Source organism: Choloepus didactylus, chromosome 1, assembly GCF_015220235.1.
Source record: "Choloepus didactylus isolate mChoDid1 chromosome 1, mChoDid1.pri, whole genome shotgun sequence".
Lineage (NCBI taxonomy): Eukaryota > Metazoa > Chordata > Mammalia > Pilosa > Megalonychidae > Choloepus > Choloepus didactylus.
The window spans coordinates 139,227,002-139,244,451 of NC_051307.1; the positions used below are offsets into that span (position 1 = coordinate 139,227,002).

General features: G+C 33.6%; 1 protein-coding gene across 1 annotated transcript; it reads left to right on the forward strand.

Moving 5' to 3' along the window:
* The first annotated feature begins 433 nt into the window (after positions 1 to 433).
* On the forward strand, positions 434 to 15,400 carry SLC33A1 (solute carrier family 33 member 1). Its single transcript, XM_037842066.1, has 6 exons — positions 434 to 1,638; positions 4,170 to 4,360; positions 6,529 to 6,713; positions 6,980 to 7,097; positions 9,468 to 9,683; positions 10,367 to 15,400. Exons 1-6 carry the CDS (start codon positions 864 to 866, stop codon positions 10,532 to 10,534), a joined length of 1,653 nt encoding a protein of 550 aa, XP_037697994.1. The 5' UTR covers positions 434 to 863; the 3' UTR covers positions 10,535 to 15,400.
* The last annotated feature ends 2,050 nt before the right edge of the window (positions 15,401 to 17,450 follow it).

Genomic DNA, 17,450 nt, shown 5'->3' on the forward strand with positions numbered 1-17,450 from the left:
CCTCAGAAACTTCAATCCTTCTCCACCCCGCTTCTGCCCGGCCCAAGAAGCTGCAGCATCACCCTTCCCAAGCTCTAAAACAAGCCCCCGCGTGCCTACTTCGCCTTCAAAAGCCACACCGCAGCGCCTCAAACGTCCGCGCATGCCTGGCTCAAACAGCAGTCCCGTGGCCGCGCCTGACCAATGACCGAGGCCCACGCTTTCCAAACAGCCGCTGTGCTTACAGAGACTTAGAGCGTGCCACCCGGCGCCCCGCCCCGCAGCACGGTTCTCCAACATTAATCCTCCCCGGAGGTCCCTGCCGCCGAGGTTGCTAGTTCCTACCAAACGTTGTTTCCAAACTCGGCCACGGGAGTGGGTCCTGATTGGCTTGCTCTGGAGGCGGGGAAGGGACTTATTTAAGAATCGTACCGTTTCCTGAGCGCGAGGCAGGAAGTTATCTGGTACTTCTGGAATACTGTGGAGAGAGTACTCGCGGCGTTATTAGTGGCGGCGAGAGCTGCAGGTGGGTCAAGAGACTGGCCGTTGGGTCCTGCTGCAGTTAGGAGCCTGTTTCTTCCGCGGCACCACGGCCCCCTTCTCTAGACACGAGCGCGGCGCGGCCGCCTGGGGGGCTTTTTCAGGCACCTTGACGCCGCTCCACGGGGCACGTACCCGGTCTTCGCCTCGGCCTCCAGCCTGGGGACTGGCTCCCCGCTTCCGCGCTCCGGGCCGCAATAAGTTTTCTTATCGCCTCGCGCCCTGCCCACCTCCCTGAACCATCGAGGTCCTGGTCCAGAGCGACAGCTTTGGACCTGGGACTAAACGGATCCAAAACGCTCAGCCTTGGCCCTCCACAGACGGGGTTCTTTATCGTCTCTGAAATGTCACCGACCATCTCCCACAAGGACAACAGCCGGCAACGGCGGCCAGGGACTTTCAGTCACTCTCTGGATATCAAGAGCGGTCCTCTGCCGCCAGACGGCTGGGATGACAGTCATCTGGACTCGGTGGGCGGGGAAGGGGACAGAGAAGCTCTTCTGCAGGATACTAGCCCTGCTGGCATCTCAAAAGCCCCACGGAGCTGCCGGGCCGAACTAAGCAGCATTTTGCTGTTGCTTTTTCTTTATGTGCTACAAGGCATTCCACTGGGCCTTGCGGGAAGCATCCCACTCATTTTGCAGAGCAAAAATGTTAGTTATACAGACCAAGCTTTCTTCAGTTTTGTCTTTTGGCCCTTCAGTCTCAAATTGCTCTGGGCCCCGTTGGTTGATGCTGTGTACTTCAGGAACTTCGGTCGTCGCAAATCTTGGCTTGTTCCTACACAGTACATACTGGGACTCTTCATGATATATTTATCCACTCAGGTGGAACGTTTGCTCGGGAATACCGATGGCACAACCCCCGATGTGGTTGCTCTCACTGTGACCTTCTTCTTGTTTGAATTCTTGGCTGCCACTCAGGACATTGCTGTGGATGGTTGGGCGTTGACTATGTTGTCTCGGGAGAACGTGGGCTATGCGTCTACTTGCAATTCGGTAGGCCAAACGGCGGGCTACTTTTTGGGCAATGTTTTATTTTTGGCCCTTGAATCCGCTGACTTTTGTAACAAATATTTGCGATTTCACCCTCAGCCCAGGGGAATCATTACTCTTTCAGGTAATGTTTTACCCGGTAAATTATTATGCTGTTAGGTTTATTTTACATTTATGAATCCTTTTGATGGAGTGTGTGATGTTGAAGGGAAATTCAATATTTAATTTGTTGTAAATCATTTTATGAGAAAAGACCGGAGGTATCTGTTCTCTTCTTAAGTGGGCTTCTGCCAGGCTTTAAGTATGATTAAAGCCAGAATGACTACATAGGAGAAATCGTAATTTATTCCCGCAGTGAACATAGAGTCAACCCATCAAATAGCATTGTTGTGTAATAGAAAACAAAACCCTTGAGTCTAAGAATCCATCAATTCTTGCCTAATACACAGATGCTAGGGTTAAGACAGAAAACAGCCTGGTTCCTGTAGTTCACGTTTTTCCTTTTGTCTTTTGTTGGATTGAGAATTCTAGCCCCATGCTTTCTGGTCCATTTCCACCCTTCATCGAGTTTTTTGGTGAATGGAACAAGTTTGTTCTTTATATTGCTGAGTAGTATTCCATTTGTTAGATGTGCCACAGTTTATTTAACCATTCACCCATTGATGGAGATTCGAGTAGTTTCCAGTTTTGGACTTATTTTGAATAAAGCTGTTATGAATATTCATGTACAAGTTTCTGCGTGAAAATAAGTCATTTTTCTGGGATAAATGCCCAGTAGTACAATTGTTGGGTAGTGTGGTAAGTCCATTTTTAGTTTTGAAAAGAACTGCTAAACTGTTTTCCAGAGTGACTATCGTTTTATATTTGCAGTTTCTCTGCATCCTTGCCATTACTTGGTGTTATTACTCTTGTTCATTTTAGTCATCCTGATAGTTGTGTAGTTCATTAAATTTTATAGCATCATAAGAATGTTTCATATTTTTCCTTTGTTATCTAAAATTCATGATAAAATTTCCGTGGTGGAGAAAGGGGTTCATCCCAGAATACAGTTTTCCATAAATGTTTAAAGCATTTTAGCTTCTTTAGTTTGCATAATTTAAAGAGAAAATTGTGAACAGGTACTAAATAACTACAAATTATAATAGATTCTTATTTTAACATTAGGCTAATCTGTATGTAGCCAGTGTAAAATAATGAAAAGAGTATGAGCCTCAGATTCAGACTATTAGGTTGAAATTCTGCCTCTGCCTCTTAATAATTTGACCTTTTGCAAAGATTTAAGTATTTCGAGTTTTTCCTCATCTCTACACATAACTCATGCCCGCTACGCCCATCTCACATGACTGTTATGAGAATCAAATGAGAAAGGAACATGTAAATAGTAGGGTGAAATTGGTATAAACACAGAATGCTGAATGACTCCATCATAAATGCAATTCAAGCTGTAGTGATCACCTTCAGCTAACACAGCAGCCAGAGCAAGACTGAATCCTAAGGAAAAACCCTAACTGAAGAATCCACTGATTGGTTTTGAAAAGAGATGACTAGGCTCCATGAATACTTAGCTGGGCTACATGGGCAATAAAATAAAAAGGTATACACATAAAGCTAAGCACAATTGTAGAATGTTAGTGCTAGAAGCTTCTTTGGGATTTTCTAGCCAAGTCCTCTTATTTTACAGATGAAGAAACTGAAACGGTTGTGCAATAAGTTTTGTAGTGGCAAACTGGGATGCATTTCTCAGGAGAGTTAAGGAGATTTAGGTTTTGAAATTAGTTGTGTAAGGAGTCAAATCACAGTTTTACTGTTGACTTAGAATGTAACTTCGGGCAATGTTACTTCTAATTCTCAGTTTTTTCATCTGTCAATTGGAACTAGTAATAACCTAATATTTTGAGTTGTTGTAGTAAAAGGGATGATATATGAAAATACTTAGCACATTTATGGCATGTGGTATGTACCCAATAAATGCTGCCTCTGTTATGTTTAGCTGTTAAACAGAATCTTACAGATCATTATTCACTCACTTGACTTAATTTGTTCAGAGTAACGGCTGATGGCCCAGCTCTCACTTAACCCAAACAGTACTCTTCAGATGTTCCTATTCTGTACCTGCAAGTGTGAGGAAATTGCTTGTTTCAAAAAAAGGATTTATAATTCTATAATTTTTGGATTGTAACATTCAAAGTTTCAAAATAAAAGCAAGGAAATCTAATGTAAATTATCTGCTTATTAAGTTTTCAAAATTTAAAAAGAATTGAAATGGCTAGGTATTTAAGAAGTATGACTAATGGATTTTATGGGATATGAAAATCACCTCCCAACCCTAGCACTTTCCTAGAATAAAATGATATGATAGACTTTTGTTTCATTAAACCCAATTGTACATTAAATGTCTGTGACCCTTTTTTTTCTTAAATATCATTGACTGTTTTTGGTCTCTATAAAATATGTTTCCCAGAGCCAGAACTGTGTGTTGTTCATTCTCTGTTCCTGATACATGTGCCTTGAGCATGGTAGACACCTAAATGTTGATTTTTTTTTTAAGCAGATTTTAGTTGAGGAAAAGTTGTATACAGAATTCATTTCATACTATGAATGAAAATAATGTCATTTCAAATGTTAATTATAGGTTTAAAATATTCTTAATTTCAGACTTCCTTTTATTCTGGGGAACTGTATTTTTAATAACGACAACTTTAGTTGCCCTTCTGAAAAAAGAAAACAAAGAAGTAACACTAGTAAAAGAAGAAACACAAGGGATCACAGATACTTACAAGCTGCTTTTTGCAATTATTAAAATGCCAGCAGTTCTAACATTTTGCCTTCTGATTCTAACTGCAAAGGTAAGAGATTTATAGATTTATAATTTACCATTCTGTCATAATTACCAATGTCATAAAACAATTTCATTGTCTTTTCTTATCACAAGTCCTTTTCCCCTACCATTGAAGAAACAATACTTTCTGTTTATTAACTCTTTTTAAAAATGTGGTATATAAAATATAATTTCAAAGTAAGTTAAGCATCTTGGGACCTTGAAAAAGTTATGTTAGTATGAAATACTTCTAATAAATGAGAGAGTTTATTTATTTAGTGAAATTAATGCTTGAAATTGAATTTAATTCCTTGAAAAATAATAGCTCTCTACTGTTACAATGAATATGCATTTAATGTCAGAGATAGTAAAATTAATTACTTAGAGTGTGATTTACAAAGATATGGAAGTGTATATTAGAAGTCTTATTTGAAAATCCATTGAATTATTTTTTAAATGCTGGAGAGCAATTATATCATAAAGTAAATGGTGGTTACTGGTAATTTTTATGTTGTCCTTCAGGTTTTCTGTATTAAGATGTCCTAATTTTATAGTTCTAAAACATTTTTAAGACATCATACTAAAAGAAAGTTAAGTTTATTTATTTTCTTATAGGGAGCTGTTGCTATTGCTGGAATCAATATTTCCAAAATCTAGAGTCAGTTATAGGATTTTCAAGTTATATACTTAAACCTATCTACATAAACACTTTATAGCTATCTTTTGACAATCCTAGGAGAAAAAGTATAGCCTTGTTCTTTTAATTTTAAATAGTGAGTTTTTCCTCCTCTCTTAGGAGAGGGAAGAAAACCTTAGAAGATACTATTCAAGGATGATGATAAAAATATTATCCAGCTATATCGCTTAAAAATAACCATTGTTAACATTTTTGATGTATTTCCTTCTGACTCCCTTTTTTTCTATATATATATATGTGTGTATGTATGTATGTACATGTATGTTTGCGTGTGTGTGTGTGTACAGTTTAAAACTGATATTGGGTCATATTGTATATAAATTGTTATCTTGTTTTGCCTTATTATCCCAAGCATTATTCCTATATCATTGCATAATATTTGAAGGTGTACTTTTTATTTGCTATATAATATTCATTGTGTGTAAATATGCCATAATTTACTCACCCATTTTTCTGTTGTGTATTTAATTTGCTTATGATTTTTAATTGTAAAAATGCACCAGTAGACATTTTTGTCATAAGTCTTTCTTTGATGTTCTGACTATATCCTTCCAATAGATTCTTAAATGAGCAGTTGACAAGTCAGTGAATGTGATTACTGAATTGCTTTTCACAAAGTTATACTAATTTATACTCTCCTGGCAGTGTATAAGGAGGTCCTCAATTACGAAGTCCAGATTCCTACGCTCCCCTTTTCAAGTAAACCTTCCCCCAAATTACATCTCTAATTGTTAATATTTAGCTCTACTTTCTTTATTGTATAGATTTGCTCTCTATAACATATTTCTTCTGAAATACTTGAGAGAAATTTGTACATGATGCCCCTTTATCCATAAATAAGAGTGTATTTTCTAAGAACAAGGATTTTCTGTTACAAAACTACAACACAATCATAGAAATCAGAAAATTCAAAATTGATGCAGTACTCTCTAATCATACTCTACATTGTAATTTCACCAGTTGTCCCAATAACAGCCTTTATAACTTTATTTTTTCCTAGTCCGGGATCCAGTCCAGCATCACATTGCATTTTGAAACTTTAGGTGACTTTTAGATATTTTATTATGGTCAGTCAGGAATCATCAAAAACATGTATGTCTGGCAGCGATACTTCAGTTTAATCAAATTTATTTGGGCTCAGTTAAAGGCTTTTAAACTTAAAACATACACATCTGTAAGTTTGGTTTTGGGTACTGTTTATGATAAGAGATTGAGCTTTTTTGAAATGGAAAATTAGTTGTAATTAGAGCCATCTACAGTCCCTAAGAATACAGGATTTTTAGTTGGTTTCACTAAATATTGTTAGTGGGCCATAGGGCAAAATGTTCCTTCTTTAACTTGATTTTTGTACCAGAGCTAATAATAGGATACTTATTGGCAAATGGCATGGGTCAATAATGAAATTGAGGTTCTTGAAGAATTTAATTTACATATAGTTGGAAGAAAATATTTTCTAAGTCACAAATTAAAAATTTGTTTTTGTTGTTTTTATATTGCAGATTGGTTTTTCAGCAGCAGATGCAGTAACAGGACTGAAATTAATAGAAGAGGGAGTACCCAAAGAACATTTAGCCTTATTGGCAGTTCCAATGGTTCCTTTGCAGATAATATTGCCTCTGGTTATCAGTAAATACACTGCAGGTCCCCAGCCACTAAACATATTTTACAAAGCTATGCCCTACAGGTAAAAACAAAATAAAACCTTACTAAATCTAAAAAAAATTAAATGAGAAACACTGATCAGTATCACTAATATCTCATGTGACTATCTATGGAAAAAGGCTTGAAATGCATCCTTAATTTCTATATCATTTACATGCACTTTTTATTTCCTTTTAATCTTCTAACAGATTTTAGATGTAGGCTTCTTTTTTTCATGTAGTAGGCATACAGATTTTGTTTTGTTTTGAATCTAAAATATAGGTCAGTTCATTTTTTTCTCTCCTATAGATTATTGCTTGGATTAGAATATGCCCTACTGGTTTGGTGGACTCCTAAAGTTGAACATCAAGGGGGATTCCCTGTATATTACTATATTATAGTACTGCTGAGTTATGCGTTACATCAGGTAAGTTTGCTGATTTTCTCAGGAAGTAAACTTTTCTATGTAAAACAGACACTTTTCTGTAGTTGCCTTGAAATTGTGTAATAAATTTTAAGACTTAAACATGAATCTGACACTGAGGAAATTATTTGTGGTGAACTTAAACCTGGTGGCTTTTGATTTAGTGAGTTCTGTTCATGGAGAGAAATTTTATTATTCATTCATTCATTTTTTGTTTTTCATTCAACAAGTATTTGTTGCATTGCCAAATTGATTCCAAACCAGCTAATTCTATGCTAAGTATCCATCAGCCTATCCTTAGATTTGGGTTATTTCTTTCTTCAATTTCTAGTATCTTTTGTTTTTTGAAAGTACTGAGAAACAATGATGGCTACTGGCATGGAGGTCCCAGGTTTCTGGCTTAAATTTTGTATTGAAAATTATGTCTTATTCTTTCATGGTTTTGGAAACTGTATTAAGCTGCTTTTACTTTCTTTGTTAAATAGGGTTGTTACCCCTAAAAGAAATGATCTCCACTTCGCTCTAGCCTCACCTAAGTTGCTGTTGCAGAATGAGATTATGTTTGAGGGCAATTGATTCATATAAATGGCAGAGGCCCAGTAGTTAGTTACCTTTTTTTTTTTTTTTTTTTTTTAATATATATATATCCCTAGATCTAGAATATAGTCTAAGGATATATATATTTTTTTAATAGGGAACCATATTAGGCTTAAGTATCATTCTCTAGACAGGGAATTATCTGTTCCACTTGACTTTTTTTTTTTTTTTTTAATTCAATTTTATTGAGATGTATTCACATACCATGCAGTCATACAAAGCATACAATCAATTGTTCACAGTACCACCATATAGTTGTGTGTCCATCACCAAAATTAATTTTTGAACATTTTCATTATCACATGCACAAAAGTAATAAGAATAAAAATTAAAGTGAGTAGTTAACTTTTGAGACTTAGCTGCAATTATTGTTAATGCCTATTTCAGAGTTACTTTGGAATTTTCTGTGGAACTTAGGTTAAGCCCTTTAGAAGTAATATTTACCAATTCCTCATTTGGTTTTTAACTAAACCATAAATATATGGCTACCACATGATTGGAAGTGTTTTTTACAGGCAGTTAACTCATTTAGGAGAATTCCATAGTGAATCATGTCTATTACATTTGTAAGTTCTTTGAGACCAAGGTGCCATATGTTTTTTGTTGTTGTTGTTCGTTGTATACGTACTGCTTTAATGCTAGGCACATAGAACGAATGAAAAGAAGTGATGTAGCTCAGTCAGTGTAAATAAAGGAAAATGATGTACTAGTCAGAAATCATTTGGCTTTAGAGTTCAGTGAAACTTTGACAAGCAGATAGTTTATGGGAAAAAAATGTATAAGGCCAAGTAAAATTGAGAAATGGGGTATGGCATAACCTCTCTTTAAGTAGCATCTTAATCGTTCCTTCAACAAATATTAAATGAATATCTTTCTGTGCCAGTAACCATTGTAAGTATTCAAATATAATAGTGAATAAATCACAGTAAAATCGTTGCCCCCAAGGAGCTTATATTCCAAAAGCTTTCAGAATACCTATGGTAAAAGGGACCTGTTTGACTTGGTGTAACTTAGAGTTTTTCATTCTTTTTTTGACCTTGGAACTCCTTTCTCTTTGAATACTCCATGGAGCAGTATTCAGAAGAATACGATTGTGGAAGCATGGCTTGTTTCCCTGTTCTTAAGTGAAACGTTAATTCTTGCCTATTTTCCCCTTCAGTTTGTCACATAAATTTTGAAATGTTATTTTTCTTCTGTATATATTAGAAGAAAATAAGTATGTGTGTGTATATATATATATATATATATTCATATTCCTTTAAATATTTTAGTGCTTACATATATAATTATGTGCTTACATAATACACCTATAAAAATACAATATATAATATATATTTAGGTAAAGTACAAATATGGGGTTTTGCCTATTGCTACATGCATCCTTCAGCACTACTATACCTGTCACTTTCTCTGTATAGCCTTCCTCTCTACTTGTAAAATTAATCTCTCATTTTATTTATGCCCAGCAACACTATGTGTGCACTTTTATTTCCAGTACTTACTGCATTTCATCATAATTATTTATTGTCTATTTTTCCACTCTAGAATAAATTTTTCAAGGGCACACACATATGGACTGTGTTGTATTCATTTTTGTATTGCCATGATCTAGCTTAAAGCCTGGCCTGTCGCAGGTGCTCGGTAAATGTTGAATTGAGTTCAATAAGAATCATGAAAATTAATTTTCAGGTTTATGATATCAGTATTCTTAATTCAGATCTTAGCTTTAGAGAGAAAATAAGTCTAATAACTGAAGATATTTTACATTTTTTCTAGGTAACGTTATATAGTATGTATGTTTCTATAATGGCTTTCAATGCAAAGGTCAGTGATCCACTTATTGGAGGAACATATATGACCCTGTTAAATACCGTGTCTAATCTGGGAGGAAACTGGCCTTCTACAGTAGCTCTTTGGCTGGTGGATCCCCTTACAGTGAAAGAGTGTGTAGGAGCATCAAACCAGAGTTGTCGAACACCTGATGCTGTTGAGGTAAATATGTTTTAATTTTAGATTACATTAAGCTAATATTAAAATATTAATTTCCTTATTTTTCTTCTTACAGAATTATATATTTTTTAAAATCATATCTGTCCCTAGTTTCTAGTATAGAAATCTACTCTTTTTTTTCTTTCTCATCATTATTGAAGGTTATGGCACAGTCACATCAGTATAATAGTATCTCACTTTGATGGTACTTCTCAGTAAGGGTAGAGCAATCTCTCCTACCTTGAGAACGTTGCCCTACCAAATAAATGCATGATTAATAGGTTTTGTAATGATAGAAAAGGGGAAATTCTATTGGTTATCCAATAAAATAAAACAATTGTGGCTAAAACTGAATGGTGAGTGGTTTCCTATTAAATTATTTCAAAGTAACAGTAATCTACTTCAAGAATAGGTTCCTTGGAAATTCCTTCACATTTCTAGATATGAAAAGCTGCATGTTGTTGTTTAAGAGCTGAAAATTATTTTTAATCCCATTAGTAACATTAGATTAGGATCTATTAACATGTTTTGCCATTTGAAGTGAAAATATACTATTTTATTCTTTGAAATGTTATAGCAAAAATATATTTTGGTTAATTCCTTAAATTACAAAGTAGAAATGTCTTAACTGCTGAATATTTCCATTTTAAAATTATAGAATATTGATTATAATTTTATTATTACAGCTCTGCAAAAAACTCGGAGGCTCATGTGTTACGGCGCTTGATGGTTATTATGTGGAGTCCATTATTTGTGTTTTTATTGGATTTGGTTGGTGGTTCTTTCTTGGTCCAAAATTTAAAAAGTTACAGGATGAAGGACCATCTTCATGGAAGTGCAAAAGGAGCAATTAATGCATGCACTACTGGACATTCTAGAAAGGTAACTGTAATTTAGTTTGAGAGAGCTATGATAATCAGTGCACAGGAGTATAAAATATTATTTTAAACAAGGAAATTATTAATATAAAAATGCCAAATGGTTGAAAAATAGAGACCTCTCTGTATATTTGGTCATATTTTTCCTTGCCTTGTTGATGTATTTAAAGTTTACTTAAGGTCAGGAAATTGGTTCCAAAACAACTTTTCTGGGCTTGTTATTTGATTTACATCTTTTTAATTTACTAACTAAAGCAGTAGTCATTGGAAGTGGTAACCATGCAGTCAAGTATTGTTATCACTACACAACATTGAGTTGTGTTTAATTTTTGGTAGAATATGTTAAATGGAACAAAACTTGATATTCAGGTACTAACTACAACTAGTCTGACCTTGTTGGCAGTCAGAATCTCATTTTGGATTGCAAATTGGGTAAATTTTACATGGAATTTGCTGAGACGAGAATGTAGACTATTGAAATGACATTTTAATTGTTATTTTCCAACCATAACCACATTGTAAGGAACGAATCTGTGTTAAAAAGACTATTTCCTGCTTTTGTAAGCATTAAAGATTTATATGAAGATTATTCAAACTATTTTTTATAAAATGAAAGCTATGATTTTTAATTTATTGATTCTCACCTCTCTACTCCCAACTCTCCTGTTTTAGAAAGAAAATACTTTGATTCCTTGTTAACTATTACCCTAAAGCCTACATGATATGTTTTTTGTCACAAGTGCTTCAGTGGCACACAGTTAGTGAGGGGACACATTTAGTTGTGTGTATGTTCATAGCAAAGTTTTGAAAATAAAAATCAAATGTTATACTTCAAGTAGTTTCTTTTTTATTACCAAGAGAAAAGAACAGTAAAGCTTTCCTATGTTAAAATTAAATAAGTAATACCATAATTTTAAAAATACATATTTTAAACAGAGAAATTTTGTGCCTTTGACAAATTATATCATGTAGAAGACTGTTTCTTAATTAAGCACTTTACTAGTGAGAAAAGATCTCACAATCACTTTATGCCAAGTCAAGTACTGTAGTTCCACTTATTAAAACCCAGCCTTCCATTTGTAAGCTATAATTTCCAGTGGAGAATTGCTATCCCAGGAGAATTAAGCTTTTGAGTACTTCAGCATTTCCAATATATCATGTATCTCCAATGATAAGGTTCTTTGCATATTTTATGATTGTTTATTACTCTAACTTTTTAGAGACTATATAAATTCTTCAAAAATTAGAGAAGAAAGAGATTGTGAATCTTACCAACTTTATCTTTGTGGGAAAATACATACTAACTTCTGATTTTATTAGTTTATAATATAGGTTGAATTTTAGAGTGGGGTATTTATAAGTATTGGAGAATAAAATGGGTGGGAGGAGATAGCACTCAGTATCTGAAGAAAGAGGGGCAGAGGCCTCTGGAACTCATGCATTTCCATTGGAAAGCTGTGTTGTTGGGTGTCAGTGTCAGATCCTGAAGAATAACTTGGAAAAATGCTTATCCTAGAGGAAAGGAGGCCACACCAGACATACATTACAGTATGTTGTCATATGGGTTATCCATTATCATGTGTTATAATTAAAATGTTTACTTGAATAAAGGAAAAAAAAAAACGCTTAACTCACATATGAAATGTATTTTAATTTTTAACTTGAATTAGAAATCTCAGACTGCCATAAATATATTTTATTTCTTCCCAATAATTGCAGATTATACATATGTTCAAATATAGTTACGTGTTGTCTACAAAAATCTTTAATGATTTGAAATTTTAAAACATTTTTTAAGCCTTTGACTATAAGGTGAAAGCCATAATTGCGGTTGTTCCAGAAATGAGCAAATAATTATTTCAAATTGTAGTTGTTTTCTTATTTGGGTGCATGCTTGTAACGCATGCCAGAATGACTTGTTTACGTCAATTTGCAGCTGTGATGTTGATCACAGTTACTTATGGCATCTTAAAAATGATCTATATGCATCTGAGAATCTTCATTGTAAATCAATAGTATTAGAAAATACCATATTTTGTGTGTGTGTTTTTCTTTATTGATTGATCCTAATAAATTAAACTCTGCCCTTAAGTGTGGAAATTAACTCCTCCAGTTAGCATATTATATATTTACTAGCTAATATTGGATATGAACATATACCTCCTTATGCCAGTACTATTTCCAAATGCATATTGGATGCAACATGTATACATCTGAGTTTGAAAGGTTCTTATAAGGCTAGCTAAAGACTAAAATAAAAAAACTTCCTCTTCTGTAAATATTTTAATTTTGCCTGACCAGTCATTAAAAAATTGCTCAGTACCTTGAATAGATTTCTCTAGAATTTTTTTCTTTATAATTTTTAAAAATAGTAAACTCTTGAAATCTAAACCCACATCCTGTTGTTGGATTTCATCCCTTTATTGTAAAGGTTTTTACCCTAAACACAGGTCAGTGGGGCCGTGAGGCCCCTGAATTAATTGTAAAACCCTGGATATTTACTTTTTTTTTTCTCACTAAGAGAACTATTGTAAAAAAAAAAAGTAAGAAACATGTACTGTGAATCATAAACATAAAGTAATAGTTTGAAATTGTTTAAAGCATCCTGAAAACAATATTAAAAGAAAAATCTGTGCCGAAAACTAGGAAATCTCTGTTTTTAGTGCTGAACATGACTCAGAGATTAGATCAGATAAGACTTTATTGATAGAAGAACCAGATTAGATATTCTAATGTTTATGAAGTTTTCATACATGAGAGTACCTTTTTGAATCTTAGATTCCATTTTTCCATAAGATATATCTTAGTCTTTTTTTTTTTTTTTTAATTAGAGAAGTTGTAGGTTTACAGAAAAATTGTTGGTAAAATACAGAGTTCCCATATACCACCCTATTATTAACACCTTGAATTAGTATGGTACATTTGTTACAACCCATGAAAGAGCATTTTTATAATTGTACTGTTAACTGTAGCCCATGGTTTACTACAGGGTTCATTGTGTTTTACAATCCTATGGATTTTTTTTTGTTGTTAATTTTTATTCTAGAAATGTACATTCATGTCTACATTAAACTGCATGTTTGTGTTGTACAGTCCTATGTTTTTAATCATTTAAGTTCTTTTTTCCTATGAATAACTTTAATTTAAAAGTTAATTATTTTGCCTTGTTAACAGAAACCTTAAAATGTATGTTCTGTTTTGTATTAAGTGGTTGAGATCATTATTTAATATAATAGATGGCCAGATTTCTTTTTGTATTTTTTTGAAACTGTATTTTTCCGAAACTGTATTTTTCCAACTAGTTGAAAGAGTGAGTTAAGCTATGTCACACTCACACTGACCCTGCTAAAAAAGAACCACCTTGTTGGGAATGTTCGTTGCAGGTTTCCAAAATGTATTTTACCTTAGTATTAGCAAAAGATAAGAAACTTGTAAAAATGATTCCATTATAATTAGGATTAATGTATTTAATAAGTACCATTTCAGTTACAGTAGGGAAGGTGATATAGTACGTTGTAACTGCTGAGACTTTTTTTTTTAGCAATGTTTTTGGAAGATAGTAAGGTATAATTATTTTATTTTCTCTTAGAAGATGTGAAATACCTACTTAAATATTTTTTAATTCTTTCCTAGTTTAGCTTACATCTGCTTGATTTGGCACTGCCAGGTTTTTAATGTAATCACTATTTGGTTTGGGATGGGAGCTTTTCTGTTTCCTATCTGTCAAAACTGCTACTCAAGTCTTAAGGTTACTCCCTTAAGTAAGGTAGAATGGGCATGGAAAGCTAATTTTCCTGGAATTCTGTTTCGGTAGAGACAAATCAAACATCAGGGCTGAATATTTAATATACAGGAATCATGCCCTCTCCCTTAAATGAACAGAAACTTTTATTTGATTATTGGATTATAAAGGTTGTTTTTAAGGAGTTTTTTTAAGGGGGGAGGAATGGACATTTTGTAGGGGAAATAGTTCTGTATAGCAGAAAGGACATTCTGTGATTAATCACACTTTCTCTTTTAAAAAAAATTTGCCCAAGTGTATACATAAAGTGATCATGTTAAAATATCAACAACATTAATTGGCATAATTCATATGAATTCTTGAAGCACTTAGAAGACAGTTGCTGCATTTTTTTGTTTTTCATCAATATAGATAATTAACTTTTTAATAAAAATTTTGTGTGAATGTTAGCACAACTGAAATGAATAGCCTTGGTATAATTCTTAGAGAACCTTAAGATAGTTAACCAAAGTATAAAATTTAGTTGCAATTCCAATTCATTAGTCACTGATATAAATACTAAAAACTATTTTAATTTTCATTGTAATGGCATATAATGCTAGAAAAAATTTAGTTTTCCAGTCTTATATTTATGAAACTAAAATTTTTTTATCACATGAATATATAAAATTAGGAAAGTAAAAAGTTGGAACAATTTTGAAAATGTTAATTCGGCATATTTGATAAATTTGTATATTACTACTGTCATGTTATATCAGTAAGTCTATAGTATTGTTGTCCTTAGATATTTTTTTGCAAGGATCAATGTGAAATTGAAAAAGATAATATTTAAAGCTGGTCATAGTTGTCATAATTATGAAATCATTACACCCATGAACAGTTTTGTATTAAAAATGCACAACACAAAATCATTTCTATTGTTATCTTTGGAAGATCTAGCATTAGCCCCTATAGTTTAACAATATTTTAGTGTTTTGAGTATATGCAAAATGTTTGGTTATATGTAATTAATTTATTAAAAGATAGGTATTAAACTGTGATTTTATGCATTATTTAAGTTTTTAGAGTATTTTTGAAATAAATTCTGATTTTTATATGAAGGAAATCTAAATGCTCAATGATTATTATACAACCGATCTCTGAAAAATAAAACATTGATGAAATAGTCTTGTTTTCATTTTTATTAAGCAGTAGCCAAATTTACCTTCTAATTATTTTGTGTTAAAATTGTAGTAGATTGACAATATGTAATTAAAACAAAATGCCGTAATTTCAAGTGATCTACACTTACTACCAAAACTTTTTTTTCTCTTTGTTTTATGAAATCAACCTCAATTATGGATTGTATCTTCTGTTAATAACCGGGACAAATGAAAGGTTTGTTTGGGGGCAGGACATTTCCCTTTAATAGGAGAGATGATTCATGGACAATTTGACGTTATAAAGGATTTATCTGGGAAATGTTATTTTAAAATGTCTTATTTTTGAAAAATATGTATTTGGGTATTGGCTTCATCAGTGGTTACAGTTTTGAAGATTTTTTTTTTTTTTAATTAAAGTCCAGCATGGAACTGTAAAGAAAACATTTTATATTTCTACACGATTAGGGCTTTCTGAGCAGATTTTACTGAACTTGGGACCTGTGCTGAAAGAGACTCCTTAGGAGATAAATTGTGGTAGAACAGACAGTAAGAAACCAATCGAAAGATACAAAGATACTTCTTCCATATGTGCGTTTCAGTGGAGTGGGTGAGGGAGCAGTTTACACTTGAGACCTTGGAGACATCTCTAAATTGTGAATCTGGAGATACTGAGGTTTTATCTTTCCCCTTAAAGACAAATATTTACATCTCAAAGGGAAAGAACATAAGATCCTTCCCCAAGAGAATTTGTTTACATCAAGGAGATGAGATTTCCAGCCCTCTCTTTGGAGGGGAAGACAGCCTCTGTACAGTGTTTTATATAACCACCCAGATTAGTATTTCTGAGTCCATCACTGTTAGGGATTGAATCGTATCCCCCATGAAGATGTTCAAGTTTCAACTCCCAGTCCTGTGGAAGGGAAACCATTTGTAAATAGGATCTTGGATGATCCTATTAAGATGAGGCCATGCCTTAATCCAAGATAACTGGAGTCTTTATAAGCAGAGAAAATTTGGACAGATGACAATGTGATAGAAATACAGATTGAATTATGCAGGCAAGCCACCATCAGAATGCTACTGACTTCAGAAAAAGCATGATCCTGCCAACAACTTGATTTTGGACTTCTAACTGCCAAAACAGAAGATAAATTTCTATTGTTTAAGAAACTAGTCTGTGGTGTTTGTTATAGCAACCCTGGGAAACTAAGACACACACCTATAGTAATTACCTCAGTATTTGTAGGGTGTTACCTGATTTCGCTGTTTTGGGTCACCCTGAGGGGTAAGAATTGGGGTATAAGGAACCTGTAAGGCTGTTACAGGTGATAACCAAATCTGTCTCTGCTCCAAAAACTGTGTGTGTACTTTCGGGACAATATGAATAAATATAGATACAGAAATTTAGCAGTATATTTTATTTGATATTCATTGAAATTGTGTTCTATTTATTCATTTTTGTTGTACTATGGTTAGAGGCCTGGGGTATTGAAAAGCTGGGTTTTAGAACCAAGAGTTCTGTCTTGAGTGATTAGATGTCTGTTTTATTTTCTCCTCTAAATAGGGGCAATTTATTCAATTTAAAGTGATGATAATACATTCCCTCCTGTGGATAAAGAAAATTGTAAATTTATATTTCAGTAGTGAGCTATGAAGAGATAAGGCAAAACCTGGAAAGGTTATATGAAGAAATCAGACTCTGTACATCAAAAGAAAATTTATTACAAAAGCACAGTGAAATAACTGGGTTTTAACAAACAATTAAGACCAAACAGTGAAGCTATTCAAAATCACATCTTTACAGTGTTGTGAAGATGTTTTTGTTTGTTTTTGAGGTTGATAACTTCTGACAAAAGAAAAGGTAAAGGATTTTTGTGTTTTAATTCCTAGGTTTTTTCTGGTCCTAACTCAAATTATTTTTATTGTTAATCAGGTACTGCCTACAGTGAGAAATTGACATTTCTGTTTGTCGGTCATAATCTGTATATAATCAGTGTGTGTGAAAGCT